The sequence below is a fragment of the Hyaena hyaena genome, unplaced genomic scaffold, assembly GCF_003009895.1.
Source record: "Hyaena hyaena isolate Hyena2069 unplaced genomic scaffold, ASM300989v1 scaffold_21, whole genome shotgun sequence".
NCBI lineage: Eukaryota > Metazoa > Chordata > Mammalia > Carnivora > Hyaenidae > Hyaena > Hyaena hyaena.
Window position 1 is genome coordinate 1,939,020 of NW_024080653.1, and position 20,830 is coordinate 1,959,849.

The 20,830-nt window shown below is 57.9% G+C and overlaps 1 protein-coding gene across 3 annotated transcripts in view; it reads left to right on the forward strand.

Annotated features, from left to right (window-relative positions):
* MGAT5B (alpha-1,6-mannosylglycoprotein 6-beta-N-acetylglucosaminyltransferase B) overlaps positions 1 to 20,830 on the forward strand; it is a 66,210-nt gene that overhangs the window by 4,127 nt on the left and 41,253 nt on the right. For all 3 annotated transcript variants that reach the window (XM_039226621.1, XM_039226623.1, XM_039226622.1), the window contains exons 2-3: positions 122 to 234; positions 8,859 to 9,006. In XM_039226621.1, coding sequence (XP_039082552.1) covers positions 122 to 234; positions 8,859 to 9,006 — 261 coding nt within the window. The remainder of the gene's footprint in view (positions 1 to 121; positions 235 to 8,858; positions 9,007 to 20,830) is intronic.

Below are 20,830 nucleotides of genomic sequence, written 5' to 3' on the forward strand. Positions count from 1 at the left end.
TGGCCAGGAGCTCAGCCCCGTTTCATCCGCACGCCCTCACCCAGTCATTTGTACAGGGCCCTTGCTGGGTCGGGGTGCGTTCCGCCGACCTGTTTCCGACCCGCCCTGTTGTTCACTGCAGGCTCTTCGTCCTGGGCATCGGCTTCTTCTCACTGTGCTTCCTGATGACGTCTTTGGGAGGCCAGCTCTCTACGCGGCGCCCGGGGGACTCCCCCTTCACCATCCGCACAGAAGGTATCTTGCTGGGGAAAGGCGAGTCAGAAATGGGTGCGGGGGTTTGTGGGCTGGGGAGAAGGAGGCCTTTGAACCTAGCAAGCTCAAGGGACTTTCTGGGTCTCTGTCTCGTCTACGGATGTGTGCGTGGGAAGGGGCCGTGGCTTGCGCCGCATGACCTTGCACGCTGCTTTGGCTTTGGTGCCAGCTGTGATCATCAGGCTTCTTCTGGAGAAGACTCTCAGGCCAGGAAAGGGCCTTTGAGTTGAGATCTCCCAGGCATCAGAAGAGGCTGCTTGAGTTGTTTCCTTAGTGTGTGTGTTGGGGGAGGGGGGAATGTTTCTGAATATGACACTTGTCCCTTTGAGACACATATTCTCTGTGCTTTTGACCCAGGCTGCGGCCACTGCTCAGGGGGTGGGAGGTGGGGGCCAGAGTCAGAGGGAAGACCATCCATGGCTCGTGTGTCTCGTATCTGAGCTCTTGGGACCCAGTCCGGACCTTCGTGGCTCCTTGCCCACGTAATACATGTGAGGGAGTCGAACAAGATTCAGAGCATGGGCTTTGGGGACCAGATGGACCTGGTTTGTACCCTGGTTCATTATCTCCTGGCGGCGTGCCATTGGCCAAGTCACTTAGCTCACCTACGGAGAAGGACAATAATGACCATCTTCGGGGGCTGGACTGAATGAGCTCATTGGGGGTATGACGGGGCCATGACCAGGGAGATACCCCAAAGATGGCCCTCTTCCCCTCTCTTCCTACTCGAGGTCTAAGAGTGGTGAACAGTGTAGAGGCTCTTTTGGTGACCGTGGGCAGGAGGAACCCAACTTAGTGGGGCAGCTGAGACAGATGAGGCTTCTGGAACTATTCATCAGGCTGGCTCGGTGGGCTACTCTGCAGAGATCTCTGTCTGAAGTCCACTTCCTCATCCCCCCACCCCCGCCTCCCACCAGGGCTCAGCTATGTGGCTCCCCTATTCCCAATGGCAAATGTACCCTAAGTAGAATGGGCTGTCATTCAGGGTGGATGCTCTCAGGGGCCCTGGTTAGGCCATCTGGTGTCTCATCATTAGATTTCTTCCTTTGGTTTCACATGTATTTCTTTACACTTGCAAAAGCCCCTGGCAGGAATTTCACATTTATTAGTCATTCAAGCCTGGATGTAAATGAATGTATCCCAGCTCTGATTTGCAGAGACTTGCTTCAGTCTCCCCGAGCTCCCGTTTTCTCCTCCGATAAATGAGGACGATACCTGCGCTCCCAGGGTGGCCATGAGTGGTATTAAGGTTACACACGTGAAGGGGCTCTCGAAGCAGCTGGCACATGGTGCATGCTCCATCCATATTTACTGGAGGTGTTCAGTCTGAGACGGGGACACAGGACAGTGCAGAAAAGGTTGTTTAGGGAAAAGGGCCGAGGAGGTGCTGGGATTTCTACACTGGAGATACGCGTGCATAGAGGCTGGAAGAGGAAGGGCGGGGCCATTGTGAAGGCACACTTGAGGGGAAGCTTGGGGAGGGCTATGAGGTCATGGGTGGGGGTGGGTGAGTAGAGAGGTGGAGCGTGAGAAGGTGGGGTGCACGGATGGATGCTCATACTACCTGGCTGCCACTCCCAGAGAGGGGGCGTGTCTGTCCGTGGCTAGGATGAGGGGCTTGAGGAGGCTGGACCTCCGGAAAGGTTAGGGATCCAAGAAGGTGGGAACTGGGGCTGGGGGAGAAGGGACATATGTCTGGGCTCTGGTCCTTCTGCTCATCTCCCTGGCCAGGGCTGGGTCCAGTGGCCGGGGGGCTTGCAGAAGCCCTGCTGTGCATGCACTCTGCAGTTTTGAAAAAAAAATTTTTAACATTTATTTATTATTGAGAAATAGAGAGAGACAGAGCATGAGCAGGGGAGGGGCAGAGAGAAGGGGAGACACAGAATCCAAAGCAGGCTCCAGGCTCTGAGCTGTCAGCACAGAGCCCTACACGGGGCTTGAACCCACAAACTGCAAGATCATGACCTAAGCTGAAGTCGGACGCTTAACCGACTGAGCCACACAGGTGCCCCTCTGCAGTTTTGCCTGTAGAGGTGGCAGGAGTCCAGCGCCAACCAGATCTGTGTCCTAGGGGTGGGCAGAGCCCTAGAGGGCAGAGGACTCGCCCAAGGTCATGCAATTAGATTAGAGGCATGTGTGTGTCTGTGTGTGCACGCATACCCATGCACACGCTTACACTTTCTAGTGGAGTGTAGTATCCCCAGACTGAACGCACCCATGCACCCAGCAGCCTAGATCAAAGAACAGAACGTGCTCAGCCCCGCCCCGCCCCCCCCCCAAGTGCCCTCACGGCCCCTCCCGCTGACGACTGCCCCAGGGATGTCCGGACCATACCTTCTCCCAGCGCAGAGGGGTTGTGCGTCTTCTTCAGGCTGTCGTAGGGTGGAATCGCGTTGTGCGGATTCTGTGTGTGCCTTTTCCTCTCATGACTCTGTTTGTGAGAGTCGCCCATCTCCTGGTGTGTGGTTGTAGGCATTTGTCTTCACAGCTGTTGTGTGAATTCCATTGTGTGACTGCATCACGTTATGTTTATCCACTCCTGGGGCGGTGGGCATTGCGTTGTTTCTAGTTTGGGTCTGTGTGGATAGCGCTGCTGGGAACATTCTGGCACCTGTCTTCTGGGGGACACACGCAGGCATTTCTGTAGGGTACACACCAGAGAGTGAAGTTGCCGGGTCTCCTGGGGGTTGTGACTTCAGTTCTCCGAGCCACTGCAGCCTAGTCGAAACGGTGTCACATTCCCCGGGTCCCCAGGCTGGAAACTAAGCTCTCAGAACATGGACCTACAGGTGGGTGGAGGGCGGGGGGCGGGGGGGCAAGAGATGGGTGAGGAGGGAGGCATCAGAACCCTGGAGAACTGACCCTGACTCAGTTCATATCCCAATTTTCATTGCTCCCTCCCCCCACCCCCCATTTCTTTCACGGATTAAGTTGATTTGTTTGGAGATGCCCAAAGCAGAGACTTGGAAGAGGCCCAGGTTTACCTTGTGGGTTTAAAATCCCGATCCTGCAGAACACGCCTCCTCAGATGACACCCCCACACTGTGCCCCGAGCAGCCCTGAGGGGAAGGCTAGGAGGAGCCACCTGAGCAAAAGATGAGCTGGAGGGGGCAGGCGGGAGGGGCCTGGGGAGGGACCCCAGAGGGCAGGGGCGGGGTGGGGTTGTTGCAGCCTTCTATTCCTGGTGTTTGAGCAGCCCCAGGGCAGAATCTGGAGAAGGAAACCCAGGAAGGCGCTGCCATTTAGGAAACAAACAAAAAAAATCCGTGCATCGGTCAACAGAACCATCTGAGCCCAATTGCAGAAACAGTCTGCCCTCTCCCGGCCTGTGAAGCCTGGGAGGGAAGTGGGTCACCCCAGGACTAGGCTGGGGAGGGGGACGGGTGGAAGAAGGGTGTTCTCCAAAAGGAGGGGCTGGCCGTAGCCTCTGTGGACGGCGATCTCCCTGGGGGGGCCCCAGATACCCCTCTAGGCCAGATTATATTTTGTAATGAAGTTTTCTCTTTGGGGGATAAAAATCCCCTTCTATATTCTATGCACTCGTCTGCCGATTCAGGGAGAAAGCTGGTGGGGAGCAGGACTGGGAGAAGTCTAACCTCATTCCCTCTAGCTGCAAGTGGCTTGGGCCCTGGGGGAGGGTTTTCTGCATGCCCCTCCCTCTTCCCTGCGACAGGGGGCCGGATGCGAAGTTGCATCGAAGCCTCCTTCCCGATGTTGCTAGAGATTCCCTGAGCCTGTGCATTCCTGGCTCTGTGTTGACTTGAAGAAGCAGGTGTCGGAGGCCGTCTCTGGGGAGAGGCCTGTAGGCAGGGGCCTTGGTTCATCGATGTGGCTGACGCAGGGTTACTGCGTGGCCTCGCCCTGCCAGACCTTCCTGCGCAGCCCGCCCCCCTCCCCCCCCCCGCCAGGATTTGAACTTGGGGAACATCAGAGAAACATTTCCTTGTTCTGTGGCTGTCTCTGGCCTCGGACCTCGGTGCTAGGGGGCTCTTTCTCTCAGAAGCTTGTAATAGATGGGTGGGTCAGGGAGGTCTCTTCCCGGGGCTCCTTCCATTTCCAGGACCCAGTGAGAAAGGGTGGGGTGGGGACAAGGGAGGATGGGAGAGACAGACAGACACAGTGTGTCCGGGGAGGGGAGCGGAGGGGCCCCGGGTGGGAAATCAGGCACCTCTCTCTGTATCTCCTGGCATCCCAGCTTTCCTTGTTTATGTGGAAATATGGAGAAAACGCGTGTGAGTTCTGAGCTGTGTCTCTGGGGCCTCACATTAAATACCTTTCAATTCAGCCGACACCGAGAGTGGTGAGGTGACTCAGGGCCAGCCACGGCAGGAGCTTGCTCCGCCAGCGGTCCCTGGGTGGGTGGTGGCAGCCAGGGAGCTAGCCGGGTGCTCCAGGAGCTCCTCGGGAAGTGGTGGGGACTGCCGCCGAGGCCTCAGGGACTGCCCGTCTGTGTCATTTGCAGACAGCAGGGGCCGCCCTGAGCCCCCCAGGGGCTGGGGACCATCTTGCAGTCTTGGTCTAGTCTGATGGAATTAGCCTTACAGACTCATCGGAAAGGGGGCAGTCTGTCTCCTTAGCCACGTCCCTAAGCCCCTGGGTCTCCTGAGGTCACCCTTTCTGTTGACATTTAAAAAAATTTTTTTTTAATTTTGTTTATTTTTGAGAGAGAGAGACAGCATGAGCAGGGAAGGGGCAGAGAGAGAGGGAGACACAGAATCCGAAGCAGGCTCCAGGCTCTGAGCTGTCAGCACAGAGCCCAACGCGGGGCTCGAACCCACAAACCGTGAGATCATGACCTGAGCCAAAGTCGGACGCTCAACTGACTGAGCCACCCAGGCGCCCCTCTGTTGACATTTTTAAAGAATTAATCCTTCCTATGAAGGGCAATCCAGAGCCCCATATATCTCTGAGGACTTTCTGGGGGGCTTTTGTTTCCCTGGACACCTCTTGCTCTGATCTGTGTCTCCCTCCTGTGTCCTCTATGTCCCTGGCATTGACCTAGAGGGAAGGACACGCTTTCCCCGAAGCCCCTGCACAGAGGTGGGGGTTAACGGCACGGGCGCTGCGACCACTGCTCAGCAGAGCAAGCGGAGGGCGGCTTCCTCCTGCATCCCTGCAGCTGGCGTGCCCCCCCCACCCCTGCACAGCCCCTCTGGCTGTCCCGCCACCCCTGCCCTGTCTTCGCTCTCCCTCCTCCCCTCCCAGGCTGCGCCAGGAATCTCCCCTCTTCCTACCTGAATACGCAGGGTCATTTAGCTTTCTCTCTGTCCCTCTGCTCTGGGCCACCCTGAGCTCTCTCTCCCTAAGGGGATTCCGCCAACTTTGAGAGGGACAGTTCTTTCTTCTCCTATGACCCTCATCTGGAGACGGGAAGGGCCAAAACATGAGTCCCAGCCCATAGCATCTCAGGGTCCAGTAAGTCCAACGCCCTCATTTTAGAGGAGGAGAAACTGAGGCCCAGAGAGGGAGGGTGGCATGCCTCTGCGTGCCGCACCGAAGCGGCTGGTGGCCGAGCAGGTGGAGTCCAGCTTCGTGACCCCCACTCTGGCTTGCCCCAGGCCACTGTGCTCGGCTTTTGGGGTTGCCGCGTCTCCGGCTGTCGTATGGTGCAGATATTGGCCCCAGCAGCGATTTTGCGGCCTGTGCAGTGGGGCTCGGGGTGTGTCTGTGGGGAGGCTGCGTCAGGGAGGTTCCAGGGAGGGGCTCGGGCAGTGAGGAGGAGTGGAGGAAGCCTGAGGTGAGCCCAGAGAGAGGGGCGGCCGTGTGCCAGGCCCGAGGCCTGCCTGGGAGCACAGCACCACTCCAGAAGCAGTGACGTGGGTTCAGCATCGCTGGGGCGCCCCGTCTGCAGAAGCCAGCTGCTGCCCAGACTCTGTGGTCCCGTTGGGCCTGAGTGCTCTGACCAGGTCATGGCTGGGGGGGGCGGGGCTCTGACTTAGGGTGTCCCCAGCCGTGGTCTCATTCTCCTTTTTGCATCTCACACCTTTGGGGAAGAGGCCACCCCGGCTTGAGCTGTGCGCATTGGCTCATGAGGGCTGCCCAGGGAGGCCGTGCAGGCGACGCACTGCACAACTCAAGGAGTGGTACCAAGCAGCAGCCAGATCAGATCATCTGATGGTCCCTTATTTTTCTAGCTGAGATGATGGGAACCCCCTCTTGTTTTACTCTGTGCTCCAGGCATCACTTCAGAGCCAGGTGTTACATTTTGATGATGGGCTTGGGTGGGGGTCTCAGGGATGAGAGTGATTTGAAAGACTAACCATTGGCCCGATTCTGTGGAGTTGAAAGAGAATGGAAGCTATTTATATACCTTCCTGGATTGATTGACTGGTTGAGTACCCAGTGAGTGGGGCGGGGCAGAGTGTGGGAAAAACTGGCTTCACTTAACGCAATGGTGAAATTTCCTAATCCCAACTGGTTTGTTAAAAATCCACTCAGTTTTTCCAAGGAGGAGAAATGTGGGAAGATCTCTCGTGATTTCAACTACTGGCGCGGAGATGGGGTAGAGACTGTGTGTCTTTTGTGTTTTCTCCAGCACCGTCCCCACCCCTGTTCTTGGGCGGCTCTGTGTGTCTGTGTGTGTCAGTGTGTGTCTGTGTGTGTGCTTTGAGCCTGGGGTCCTAGCTTCTTTAAGGAAGCTGCAGCTCCCTCTGCTCTGGACTTGATGGCCAGCTGTCACTTCCATAGCACGTGACTGAGCCCTCCCCCCTCCTGGTGGCCTCCCTTCTGACCTCAGGCCCTCAGGTGGGCTCAGCTGGCAGGGGACCCCAGCCAGGAGGTGACTTAGTCAGTGAGAGGAAGTGGTAGCAGCCGCTGGGCCAGGCCAGGCTCAGAGCCAGGGGATACAGGGGACAATCCAAGCAGAAATGTCACAAGCAGCCTTGGTGACACAAAGCCTTCTTGGCCTCCCCTCTTCAGCTCAGTCCTAAGCTTGGAACAGGGGAGATCAGCCCCCTCCTGCCTCCCCTCTCCTCCCCACCCCTGCCCCCCAACTTCTCCGTAGCCTGCCATGCTCTCTGCTGCCCCCTCTTGGCCCTGTGACATCAGTTGGGGACGCAGAGGCCCATATGTTGCCATGACTCTCCCTTGGCCACACGGCCACGTCGGAGATTGGAGGCAGGGACAGGCGAGAGCCCTTCTGAGCTCACTGGGCCCCAGCCTTTCCTCCCTGAGAAGCGAATGCTGCTGGTGCCCCACCCCTTGGCCCTCATGACGCCGATGCACTCGGGCCAGCCTGGTGACTGCACTTCTTTGCCGGGGGGGAGGGGGGAAGGGGGGGGCTTCCTGCGGCTGCTGAAACCAGCCGTGCCGCCCCCCCAGCGGGCGGAGAGTAGCAGAGGTTGGCAGTCTCTGGGAGCAGAGCCCTCAGCAGTGACCGCAGGAGGTGGTGTGCACGTGCCCCGGCACCCTCGCCACCCTCCCGGGCACAGTTCTGGGGACCCAACCTAAGGCCACCCCCCCCGGAACCCCAGGAAGCGTTCAGGCCTCCGTAAATGGGGCTCCTTTGCTGTGAGAGGGTCAGAGCCGGGCCCCTGGGGACCAAAATGGAGCCCAGCAGGGGGCGCAGCACCTGGAACCCAGTACCTGTGGACCGTTTGGAGGGGCCGTTAAAACTGGCACATGATTTGGTTGGAAAGGAAGGCGGGGACCGCTCTCCACCCTCGCGCGTGTGGCACCAATGATCGGGGACAGTTAGAAAGGAATCTGGGCTGGTTAATGGGATCTTGGTCTAAGCCCCTTGCTTTCAGTTAATTTTATTCTTCACGAGGTCTCTCTTGCCCCTCAGCCCAGGACTTGATGTTTTGGGAGCCCAAAGGCCAACTGAGAGTCAGGACAGATTCACGACGGTTGGGGCCTGGGGGAGAGGAGTGGGGCGGGGGCCTGGTGGGGCCCAGAGGCCAGCAGGAGAACAGCGCCCCCAGCCCCTTGACCGGGGCTCACAAAGTCTCCTGTGTTTGCACACCGCGTGGGGGGCAGGCAGCCTGCAGGTGCCTGGGCCCCACGCCCCAGCGATGTGATCGGCAGACGGAGACTAGGGCCTGAGAATCTGGATTTTAACAGCCTGGCCAGGACAGTCAACAAAACAGAGGCCCAGAGAGGTTAAGATGATCTCATTGTCACCCAGGTGGTAGGGAGCAGGTTGGCCCCGGGCTCTGTACCCCAGCACAATGAAGCGGGGGGGGGGGATTGCCTCTGTCCTGCAGGGGTGAGGAGTGGAGAGGGCTCACTCTCCTGACCCCTCTTTGTTGTTGTTTTTTTTAAAAATGTTTTATTTATTTCTGAGAGAGAGAGAGAGAGACAGTGTGAGCAGGGGAGGGTTAGAGAGAAAGGGAGATACAGAATCCGAAACAGGCTCCAGGCTCTGAGCTAGCTGTCAGCACAGAGTCCAATGCAGGGCTCGAACCCATGAACCATGAGATCATGACCTGAGCCGAAGTCGGACTCTTAACTGACTGAGCCACCCAGGTGCCCCTCCTGACCCCTCTTTGGCCTGGGGGAGTGGGAGTGGGGCTGGAGTCTGAGACACCCGGTGGCCACGGGGGGCAGGGGGGCCCTCCACACTGCAGCTGCGCCTGACCCTGACCGTGCCCATGCCCCATCTGCAGTGCTGGGTGGGCCGGAGTCCCGAGGCGTCCTGCGCAAGATGAGTGACCTGTTGGAGCTGATGGTGAAACGCATGGACGCGCTGGCCCGGCTGGAGAATGGCAGTGAGCCGCACCGGGCTGCTGGTGACGGGCACCTTGCCGTGGACAGGTAAGGGGTCCCTGGACGGAGAGTGGCACTCAGAGTGGGGGAGGGGTGGACATAATGCGTGTGGAAGTGGGGGGAGGGGGAAGGGGCGGCTGCCCTGCAGCCTCCAAATGCCCTCCCAGAGCTGGGGAGGGGGGCACGATCAGTCAGCCCCCTTTCCACTAACCTGCAGAAAACTAAAGAATACGGAAGCCACACGGTAATACTACCAGAGCACATTTTCACCACCGGATTCAACAGCTGTTAACACTACGTCATGTTGGTGGCCCGACTCCCTTTTGTCCTTCTTGATAAAAATCACAGGTGAAAGCTGCAGGTGCTTTACCTGCGCCCCCGTGGAGACAAGGACCATCCTGAGTTTGGCCTCAGGGCTTCTGGCCCACAGGGCACGTGGAGGTGTGTGGTGTGTGGGGTTCATGTGCCACACGTGACTAGCATCCCACAGTGCATTTCCTGCAACTGCTGTTTTCACTCAACACGGCGGTTTTGAGCCGTGTCCATGCTGACTGTCCAGTATGGGTGTGGATGGGATGGCGCCGGCGACTCTCTCTCCTCTACCAATGGCCGAAAAGAATTTCTTGATTTATTCGTTCTAAATATTTCCCCACTGAGTCCAGAATATCCAAAGATGTCCAAGAGTTTGGGCCACCGTCCCATGTGCCCCAGCAGCGGCCTGAGGAGCCTGTGGTATGAAACCAGATCATGCGTTAGGTGTGTCAGGGATCGGAACCCCAGAGAATGAGGAAGTGTGAAGTCGGGGCTTGCAGCCCTCCCCCCTCCCCCATTCCAGGGAGATGAGCTTCACCTGACCTCGTTTCAGTTTTGGGGTTCTCTCTAAGGGGTGTTTGCTCGATGTGTTCTCACTGCTAAAAAGTAAGTTTGAAACCCACACTTCACACAGTTTAGGGAAAGCTATTCCTTGGCCAGTGTGACTTGCTGAGAATGTTCTAGTGCTGAAAAATCTAGTGGAAATCCAGGCTTCCAGGCAGCGTGCAGGAACGCCGCACCTCAGCCAGCACGTGCGAGGTGAAAGCCAAGGCTCCAGGCACCCGCTGCTCAAGGGCTGGCGGTCAGTCCTGGCCATCGGGGGGGCCCTGGCTGGCCCGAGGGGGGCGTGTACAGGATGGACCCCTCCTTTGGAGTGGCCTGGGGTCCTCTGACATAGCTTGTGGGGGCTGGGCTGCCAGTCCCGGGACCCACCGCCCACGGGCCTTACTGACTGAATGTCCTGGACATCGGTCGTCTGATGCCCATGTCACTACCCTCACGCCACGTGGCACTTACCGAAAGCTGGCCGAGCACCGGCCACCATCCTTATTGCCTTACCTCAGCGGCGATGTCAGTTCCACCGCCACTTCGCGGGTGCTTTAATCTCTGCTGTGCCGCGGAGGGAACTGAGGCACAGAGAAGTTCAGGAACTCACCCAAAGTCACACAGCAGCTAGGGGGTTGGGCCTGGCTCTGGGCCGAGGCCCGCTAAGTCCAGAGTCCACGTTTCTAACCACTGTGCTCTTCGTAGCCGTTTATTGAACATGTGGCTGCGTGTCGGTTAGTTTTTATTCCTTTGCAAGACTTTTCATATCAATTAATTCACAGCTCAGGGGGAGAGTGTCCGTCATTAGATCTTTGCCTTGATTTCTTTTTTTTTTTGGTTTGGAAAATGCAGGCACTAGAATGACATTCTTGGAGCCCGGTAGCATAAGGAACCGGCCACACTGCTTGACTCCTGAGTCGGCTCCGTGGCTGGATGCTGGGTACTGGGTGCCTGGTTAGACGTTCTCTCACCATCCTGGGATGAGTGTCTGACAGAGCAAAGCTAGACAGATCCTGTCATGAAACTAGTCTGGACCTACTAAGTGCCAGGCACTGCTACCCGTGCTGGGGACACAGTGATGAGCCTTGTCCCCGGTCCTGTGGAGGAGACAGGCAGTACTGAGAAAAAGAAGTGAGATAACGTCAGACACTGATATGTGCTCAGAAGGGTTTGGGGGGGTGGGTGGCTAGGAAGGTACTGTTCATACAAGGCAGTCTGGGAAGGACTTTCTGAGTTGGTGATATTTAAGCTTGATTCTGAATAATGGGAAGGAGCTGACCACACGAGGCGCTGGGAGCAGAGACTTTGAGGTAGAGAGCACAACAAGTGCAAAGGCCCTGGGGTAGGAATAAGCTTTAGTGTGTTGGAGGAAAAGAACCAATGGGAAAGCCAACGTGGCGGAGCGTGGGGACGGATAGGCCAGGCTGATAGGGCAGGTGGCGTAGGGCTTTGTCAGCTGTGGTGAGTATTTGGGACATATTCTAAGAGGTGTGGGAGTTTGCTGGAGGGCTCACAAAGAGGGGGTGATAGATCTGGCTTCGTATTTTTCCTTTTATTTTTTTTTCTTTAAGGCTAGCTCTAACTGCTGTGTGGAAAAGGGAAGCAGGCGGGCTGGTGGCAGAAATGGGGAGAGGGAGGTAAAGGGGTTGGGCTCCTCTGGAGTTCCTTCCCTCTGGGGCACGAGATCATTTTCTTCTCCGTGTGCATGGGGTCCACGTTCTTCTGTGCTGCTGCCTGAGTCCCTCTAGTCCAGCCCCTCGCCCCCCGTCTCCTCCTTTCCCCGTCCTGCTTGCCCCCAGCTGTGCTGCAGCCCCTCGGGGGGCTGGGGGGGGGCAGGGAGAGCTACCGTCAGCAGTTCAACACCTCTCTGGCCTCTCTGGTTTCTTCCAGGCCTGGCCTGCCCCTCCCTCCCCCACCCTGCCCTTCATCTCCTGCGGGAGGAAGGGAAGTCTGCGCCACCTCCCAGCTCCATCCCGTCCCAGGGAAATAGCAACAATCCATCAAGACCAGCAGAGCCCATCAAACCCCATAGGCAGAGCCATCAATTTCAGGGACACTGTTGCTTCTCGTTTCAGGGAGAGAAATGGTGGGTGTGTCCAGGGCGTGCATGGGGGGGGGAGGGGCCGCCGCCTCACACCTCCCGTGTGCACAAGCACTCCAGCCCCTGGCCCACCTCACCCCGCCCCGGGCTGACCTACCTGCGGCTAGGCAGGTGAGGATCCTGCAGACATGCTGGTGTGTTTCCAGCAAGCTCTATTCACCTGCGCTTGGATTCCTCGCTTCAGAATGATTTGTGGCCCAAACAACTCCCACTGTCCCCCCACCTGGTCTGCCGGAAGCTTCTGGACGGTTACCTCCTACCCGTGGTTGGCATGTCCTCCGGGAAAGCCTATTTTGCTTTTTTAGCCTCGGAAAACCTAATTAGGGGTAATTTGCAGATTTGCTGCAAATGGCATCCTATTATGTACCCTAAAGCCAAACAGTAATGATCTCTGAATTTCCCACAAGGCTTCTCTGCAGCAGCAAAGATGACCAATGTTTCAGGCTTATCTTCTTCCTTCGAGTCATATGGGAGTCTGCAGCTTCCGGACGCTTGCTGCGTGTGGAGTCTGGGCCGGGGTTTCCGGAATGGGCGGAGAGGACACGGGGCGACCAAGGGTGGCGCCCTGTTCTCTAAGAGCGGCGTGTGCACCTGCTGGGGAGGGGACCCTCACTTGGCCCAGGACACAGCCGGAGAAGTTCCGGTAGCTCCCAGGGAGTGAGCCCCGCAGCGAGGGTCTGAGTGGTGGCTGCTGACGGGCGTGGTGGCTGCTGACGGGCGCGGTGGCCGGCAGCACTTCCTGTGACTTCTCGGAGCCCCGCTGTCCTCATCGGTCAGGGCGAGAGAACACCGGAGGGTTAGCACGTGGAGGACCTGGTGAGTGAGGGGGAGCGAGCCCCCAGCTTGATGGCCGTGGACACCGCCTGCAGACTCTCGACTCCCCGGTGGATGTCTTCAGCCTCAAAGCTCCACCTGCCCGCCTACCCGGGTGTCCCAGGAGTGACTCAAACGCAGTGTCTCCTGGACACACCCAAGCCCCCCATCTCCCCAGCCCCCCCGGCCCAGGCCACGCCAGGCCCATTGTTTCCACGCCCGGAACCCCAACCTGGGAGTCGGTCTTGACCCCCTCTCTCTCACTTGTGTCCAGTCCATGAGCAAATTGTCCCCACCTTCAGAATGTGCCCAGAATCCCACCTCTCCCCACTGCCCTGCCCCCCCGCCCCCCGCCGATTCCCAACTTAGCAACCAGAGAGATTATTTTAAAATACCGTTTCAGGAGCACCCGGCTGGCTCAGTCAGTTAAGCATGTGACTCTTGATCTCAAGGTTGTGAGTTCAAGCCCCACGTTGGGCGTGGAGCTTACCTAAAAATAGACACCAATTTTGGCCAGGTGCCTTCTCGGTTCCCCACCTCCCCCATGGCTCCCAATCACACCCAGGACCTGTGACCCCCGTGTGCCCAGCCCTGTTGTGCATCTGGATCCTCCTCTGCCATCTTCCATCTCACTCCCTGGGCTTTAGCCCACCAGCCTCCCTGCTGTTCCTGTAGCACGGTCGTCTCCCTCCGTCCACAGGGCCTTTGCACAGGCTGTGCCCTCTGCATGGAATGCTCTTTCCTCAGATCCAGCCAAGTGAATCAGTTCTCTCACTCTCGTGGTTTTCTCTGGTGTTTGCTTAAGTGTCACCAGTGAGTCCCTCCCTGAGGACCTGTTTCAAGCTGCACCCACTCTCCCGGACTCCCCATCCCTTTTTGCTTATCGCCACCTCACCCTGTGTACTTTCATGATTTGTTTCTGCATCGTCCGTCTGCCGAGCTGGAAAGTATGTTCTGTGAGGGCAGGGGTTTTGCCTGTTTGACTTCTGGGTCCCAGAGTTCACTAAGTGCCCGTTGAAGAAACGAAGGGGGAGGGGGAGGAAAGGCAGGTAGTTTGCGTGCCCTTGGGCGCCGGGGACTTGTGAATGTGTCACCGCGTGAGCGTGGCAGGGAGACAGAAGCCACGTGCGCTCTGCCATCCCCGCCCCGTACACGGAGGGGGCTGGCCCACACGGGGGTGCCTAGCTGCTGTCCTGAGGCGCCTGGGAGCAGGAGCCGCTGAAACCCAGGGGCCGCCGGCCACCGTGTGAGGGTAGAAGCGGAATGCGGTCTCGGCCCTGGACCTGGTGGTGTTGTGCTGGGAATCCGTCTTAGGAGAAGAATCATGACTTAGAGACACATATGAGAACATGTTGGCCGTGGACATTTTTTATAGCGTCAGAAAGTGTGAGCAACGGGGCACCTGGCAGCCTCAGTCAGTGGAGCAGACGACTCTTGATCTCGGGGTTGTGAGTTTGAGCCCCGTGTTGGGTGTAGCGAGATTACTTGAAATAAAATAGAATCTAGGGGCGCCTGGGTGGCTCAGTCAGTTAAGCGTCCGACTTCAGCTCAGGTCATGATCTCACGGTTCGTGAGTGTGAGCCCCGTGCTGGGTTCTGTGCTGACAGCTCAGAGCCTGGAGCCTGCTGTGGATTCTGTGTCTCCCTCTCTCTGCCCCTCCCCTGCTCACGCTGCCTCTCTCTCTCCCTCAGAAATAAACATTAAAAATTTTAAAAAATAAAATAGAATCTAAAAACTAAAAATCTTTGAACAACACTTGAAATGTCCGCCAGGGAGGAAACAGCGCCCAGACTGTGGCGACTCCACCCGTGGGGCTTACGCCGCCATCAGATGGGACGTCGGCAAGGACCCGCAGGGATTTTAATAAGTGACAATGTGAAAAGAGCAGGTTCTGTAACTATAAACAGAGTCCGACTGTGAATGTGCACGCAGGACCCAATAAAATGAGAGTAACAATAAACAGTGCAGCAGAGGTGGCCGGAAGGAGGCGTGTCGAGGTTCTCGTCTGGGAAACCAGAGGGGTTTTTCCATTTTAAAAAAAGAAAAACTCGAAAATGCTCCTAGATGCTGTTGGCCACCTGCGCGCAGGCAGGGCTGAGCCTAGAGGCCCCGGGGTCTGAGTGGGCAGGTGGGCATGGAACCTGGGGAGACCACTTCGGGGGCCGCTTTTAAAGGCGTGCCTCAGTTGTGCCCCCCCCCCCCCGCCGTGCGGGGCCCCTCCCTAACAGGACAGCCTCCTGGTGGAGATGGGGGGGCACGTGTCTGACCCCAGGGCTGGTGGGGAGGGACGGGCGGCTGGTGACACGGGCAGTCAGGCTTCCAGGGCGGAAACCTAGCAAACATGAGGATAAGTGTGAACAGGTCAGGCGTCCTGACAAAGACAGATTCTCAACATCCAGGGAGGTGCTGTTTGCAGGGCAGGCAGGGTGCGCTTGTACAGTGTGATCTCCGTGGGTCTTCAATGCAATACACACGTGAGATATTAAAAAAAAATCCTCCGGGCCCTGGGGTGTGGGGGCGGGAGCCGGAGTCTGGCTCCTGCGTCCCCCAGGCCAGCTTCAACACCCCGCTTTGTCCCCCTCACGCGGCACTGATCCCTTCCCCCCGCGCCAAAACCACGCACAGCCCGACTCCCGCTCCGTTCCCGTCCGTGGTGGGGAGAGAGCCCGTCTGCCTGCCTGTCTGCCTGCCTCTCGCTCTAACCTGAATATATGTGCGTGGATACGTATGTGTATTTCTTGGTGCAGGAGGCAGGTGCTCTCTGCCCTTGCTCGGGAAGGGGCTGGCAGACCCGCCGTCAAGTTCAGAGCCCCCCACGGCGTCACGGCGGGGGCGAAGCGGGCCAAAAATCAGAGGAGGAGAGCGGTCGAGTTGCAGGGAAAGCCAGCGCTGGGGCAGGGGTTTCTCACATCCGGGGGGCGGGTATGTGTGAGCGGGGAACAGACGGGGAGCCGGTCACAGAGAGGACCCGTGTCCCCGCCCACGGCGCTCGTGTTTCTGGCCGTGCGTGCCTGTCTCTCTCTCGGCAAGCGTGTCTGTGGGCACCTGTGTTCGGAGCCTCGTTTCGCAATAAAGTCACAGCGCGCAGCAGGCACGCTGGCCAGCTGTGCGGGGATCGATGCCGTGTTAATTGAATGCAACCCTCGTAAATCACCGGAGGAACACGAAATTCAACCTCCTTCCCCAGGCATCCGGGAGGGCTTATTCAAGGGGTCAGGGATTGAGGGCCGAGAAGGTGATTGCCTCAGGGGCCGAGAGGAGGGGCTGGGGCCTCAGGGGACCTCTCGGTGAGGGGTGGGGGCTGTCCTGGCCGGAAGCGAGTGGATGACCGGAGCGAGGCCGAGGGTACGTGTATGGGACAGCTGGGCCCTGGCCCTGTGACTGGCGGTGCTGTTGGCTGCATCTCTGGGGGGGCCTGGGGGGCTGGCCTGCTCCAGGAGGCCACTTGTCCTCGGCGGAGGGGCTGGTGGTCAGCCCGTGGGTGCGAGGTGAGGGGCGCTCAGGCAGAACTCGAATGCCGTGGATACTCGAGTTTCCTCCGAGTGGCTCCCTGAGGCTGGGGAGTAGGGTGACCAGAGCCCTGGCTCGGCCTTCTTTCCCTTTGCAGGTACGAAACCACAGGCGGAACGGACTGTTGCTTCCCGGTTGTGCAGAAATCACACAGGCCCGTGTCTCGAGCTCCGGCTGTGCTTTCGTACCTTGCAAATGTCGTGGGAAGGGTTTAGTGCCCGAAAGGCAGTGTGATGGGTTTGGGCACCCCGAGCGGGGGTGCTCCCCCGGGCAGGGCAAGTAGGAGCTCCTAGGGGTGGGGTGGGGGCATCTGCTAGCCCCTTCCCATGGGATAGGGGCAACAGAGGCCTCCTTGGGAGCTTGCCTTCGGGTCCTGGGTCGCGTGTTCCCCCCTCCCCACCTCGGCCCTGCCTGCGGTCTGCACATTTTGTGTCTCGGGCTGACTCAGGCCGCCTTGGGCCCCTCTGCTGGGAGAGGGAGGTTCAACACCACGCCCGGGGTGGCCCCCCGCCCCGAGGGCTGTGTCCCGGCTCCCAGTGGACTTTGTTGGAGAGCTGGCTGAAGCAGCCGTGATAATAGTTAACGATGGTGATAAATAGTATTAGTAGCCTCCCTCTGTTGGGTACTAATTATGTACTTCGGGCTTGACTGGTGGCCCAGTGAGGAAGGTCCTGTCCAGGCCTGTGGTTCGCAGATGAGGGAAGCGGGCTCAGGCAAGGAAGGGACTGGCCCAGATCGTAGACCTGGAGGGGACGGTGCCGGCCTGCGTCGTCTGCACAGCCCTGTGGTCCCACGGCAACCACGTGACCACGTGCGGCAGGCGTGCGGGTTGTGAAAAGGTCCCGTGATTCCTCGTGGAGTGTCTGCCTGGCTGGGAGGGATGGTGGGACCCGGCCGGCTGGAGGCCCTGCTGGCCCTAAGAGCTGCCCCTCTTTTCTGCCCCTGCCTGGCACCCACGGCTTGCGGCTGGGGCGGGAGAACCTCATTCTCCTCTCAACTGGCTGCTGTGCCGTGGGGAGCTGAGGGGTCTGGCTCAGGAATAACGTCGCTATGGGGTTAAGTGCAAAGGCGCCTCCTCCTGGGGCCTCTCTGAACTCTCCAGCCCGCCCTCCTCCCTCCCCCCTCCCTGACGTGGCCCTGGGTCTCCGCTCCTCCTCCTCACGCTCAGGCTGCCCCCTCCCAAGCCCACCCGTTCCAGCTCATCTGGCTCAACCACCAAGTGCACACACCAAAGATAAAAAAGGAAAGGAATAAAAATGTGCACCAAGTAGGAGGGATTAAAAAGCCCTCTGTCACTCGCACCAGCACCAGCAGGAGGAAGACTGGGCGGCGGGGTGGGAGGGGCCGTGGACGTGGGGGCCCCTCCATCCCCCTGCCGGGCACACACCTTTCCAGGTTTGTACCTGGTGACAGGCCCTCGGGGTCAGGGTTGATGTTGACAGGGACGTGCTTTCTGCGATACCACCTGCGGGGGCGGGGCGTTAGTGGAGGTGGTGCTGAGGGTCCCACCCCAGTGATGTCACTCCCTAGGTGATGGCCTTGGTCCTGACATCCTCCTCCCCCTCCCCGCCCCCCTCACCCCCCACCCCCCCCCCCCCCCCCCCCCCCCCCCCCCCCCCCCCCCCGTGCCCACCCTTGAGCACAGACCCCTTGCTGGTGAACTGGTACCTGATGTTTCCACTTAATAGCTGTGTAGCCCTGAGCAAGTAACTCAGCCTTGCTGTGCCTTGGTTTCTTTCTCTGTGCAATGGGACCTTTAGAAGGAATCCTGATGTTGTCCAGAGAGTTGCCGGGGGCCCCATCACTGGAACGCCCTTGCGCTCAGATGTCCTGGTCCTTCCCCCCTTTTTCTTCTGCACTTAGGCGTTTCCGAGGCTGTGGCCCTGCTGTGGGCTATGGTTTCACGGCACCTACATTCACTGTCGTTTTTTAGGAGCTTCCCAGGGAGAGAAGACTAATCATATATATATATATTTTTTTAATATTTTAAAGTTTATTTTTGAGAGAGAGACAGAGTGCAAGCATGAGAGGGGCAGAGAGAGAGGGAGACACAGAATCTGAAGCAGTTCCAGGCTCTGAGCTGTCAGCACTGAGCCCAAAGCAGGACTCGAACCCATGAACCGTGTGATCATGACCTGAGCCGAAGTCGGACGCTTAACCAACTGAGCCACCCAGGCGCTCCAAGACCCATTATATATTATTTGAAAATAAAAGTGCCAGGGTGCCTGGGTGGCTCAGTCGGTTGAACATCCGATTCTTGATTTCGGCTCAGGTCACGATTCCACGGTCGTGGCATCAAGCCCCGCGTTGGGCTCCGAGCTGACTGTGGAGTCTGCTTGAGATTTTCTCGCCCTCTGCCCCTCTCTCCCGCCCAGTCTCTCTCTCTCTCTCTTAAATAAAATAAAATTTAAAAAAAGAAATGAAAGTGCAACCCACATGCGAAATCCAGTATTATAGCAGTGACTCCAAGTCTGGGCTTGTTAAATCACAGCCCCAACTGCACTATTTAAAGCCCCTCCTAGTGATGTTGCCCGAGAAACGTTTATCGTATGAAAATCCCCCAAAAAGTGAAGTGCTTTGTTCTGTGGTCAGACTTACGATATTTCCGGGGCGCCTGGGGGGGCTCAGTCAGTTAAGCGTCCAACTTCGGCTCAGGTCATGATCTCATGGTTCGTGGGTTCGAGCCCCGCGCTGGGCTCTGTGCTGACAGCTCAGAGCCTGGAGCTGTTTCAGATTCTGTGTCTCCCTCTCTCTCTGCCCCTCCTCTGCTCATGCTGTCTCTCTCTCTCTCTCTCAGAAATAAATAAAACATTAAAAAAATTTGAACTGGGGTTGATTAAATGAATAAATTAAGTAGCACTTCTTTAAAAAAAAGACTTCTGATACTTCCTTTTGGGGACCGGGTGACTCTGCAGATAGGGAATAAAGGCATCTTGAGCATCGCTGAGCACGTGATATTGAGCTTTATGTCTACTCTTGCGCATCACCCCTCGAGGTAGTTGAGATTATTCAGCTGTTATAGGAGCTGACCCCTGAGTTCAAGAGGTTAGGTAATTTGCCCAAAGTCACACAGCGGTCCGATGGAGTTAGGATTCGAATCCATGACCTCTGACTCTGAGGCCCTTGCCCTCCCCAGTCAATCTCTGAATGGGGTGGAGAGTCGCCAGCCCAGGGCTTGAGACGTGAAGGGTGTCCCCACCTTTCCTTCATCTGCCGTGAAAGTAGCAGCTTTCGCTGGGGCTTCAGCAAGAGGAGCATGGGTTGGAGAGAAATTCCTGACGCCAGGGGCCCAAGAGAACCCAGACTCTTCTTTTGTGATGGAGTAAAGACGATTTGCCCTCCGTTCTGTATGAGTTTCCTTGGGCTGCCACAGAAAATGACCACGAACTGGATGGCTTAAAACGACAAAAATCTTCCCTGTAGGCTCTGGGGGCTGCAGTCTGAGATCTGGGTATCAGCGGGGCCTTGTTCCTTCCTGAGCCTCCAGGGGGGTCCTTCCACGCCTTTCCTAGTGCCCGGTGGCTCCTGGCACCCCCTGGCTCATGGCCGCCTCCCTCCAGTCTGTGGCTCCACTGTCCCGTGGCCGACTTCCCCTCGTGTCTCCACGTGGCTTTATTAGGACCCCGGGGGCTGAGCCGAGGGCCGACCCGATTCAGCAGGACCTCGTCTTAACTAATTACATTCGCAAGGACCCTATTTCCAAATAAGGTCCCAGGGAGCAGCCTTGAGGGACAGGGACCTTCAGGAAGGCTTGAAGTGGGGTGAGGTCGCTTCCAAAGTCTCTGGGCCCCTGACAGGGGTTGTTTGTGCTCTGGGGTCTCAGTTAGAAGTTGGGAGGGGTGCCCGGGAGCACCCCCTTGTGCCCTGGCCCCCCAACCCTGGCCCAGCAGCTCCGAATTCCCGGCCGCCTGCTGCGGTCAGCCGAATGTTCCTTCCAGGCAGAGGAATGTCCATCCTGGCCCCACATGTCAGCGAGGAAAGCAGCCCCAGAACGCTCGCTCAGACCTGACCGCAGAGCCCAAGGGAGGCCAGGGCGGTAGAATTCCTTCTCTGGCTTAACGCAGGCGTCCTCTGTGGGGGCCTCTCACCCCCAAAGGAGAAGCCTGCTTCTTGAGGGGGAAACTACCTGAGACGTCACAATGGCCTGTGGCCCTCCCCAGGCCTCACTGTGTAAACAGAGCGGCAGCGTGCCCGTGGTTTTAACTTTTCATGGAGGAGGGTGAGTAGGGGAAGAATGTCTCCCAAGGCTCCTTTGGGAGCGATGATGAGAAAAGACGGACATGCGCCGGCCCCACCGCAGCCTGGGCGTGACGGATACACGTGCAGGGCTGATCGCCCACAGGCGACGTTCTTACTGCTGCAGATCCTCATTCCAGCCTCACAAGACTCCCCCGGGAGGTGCCTTTAGCTTCTCCATTAAAAAAATTTTTTTTAATTTTTATTTATTTTTGAGAGAGAGAGAGACAGAGAGAGAGAGAGACAGAGTGTGAGCAAGGGAGGGGCAGAGCGAGAGGAAGACACAGAATCTGAAGCAGCTCCGGGTTCTGAACTGTCAGCACAGAGCCCGACATGGGGCTCGACCTCACGAAT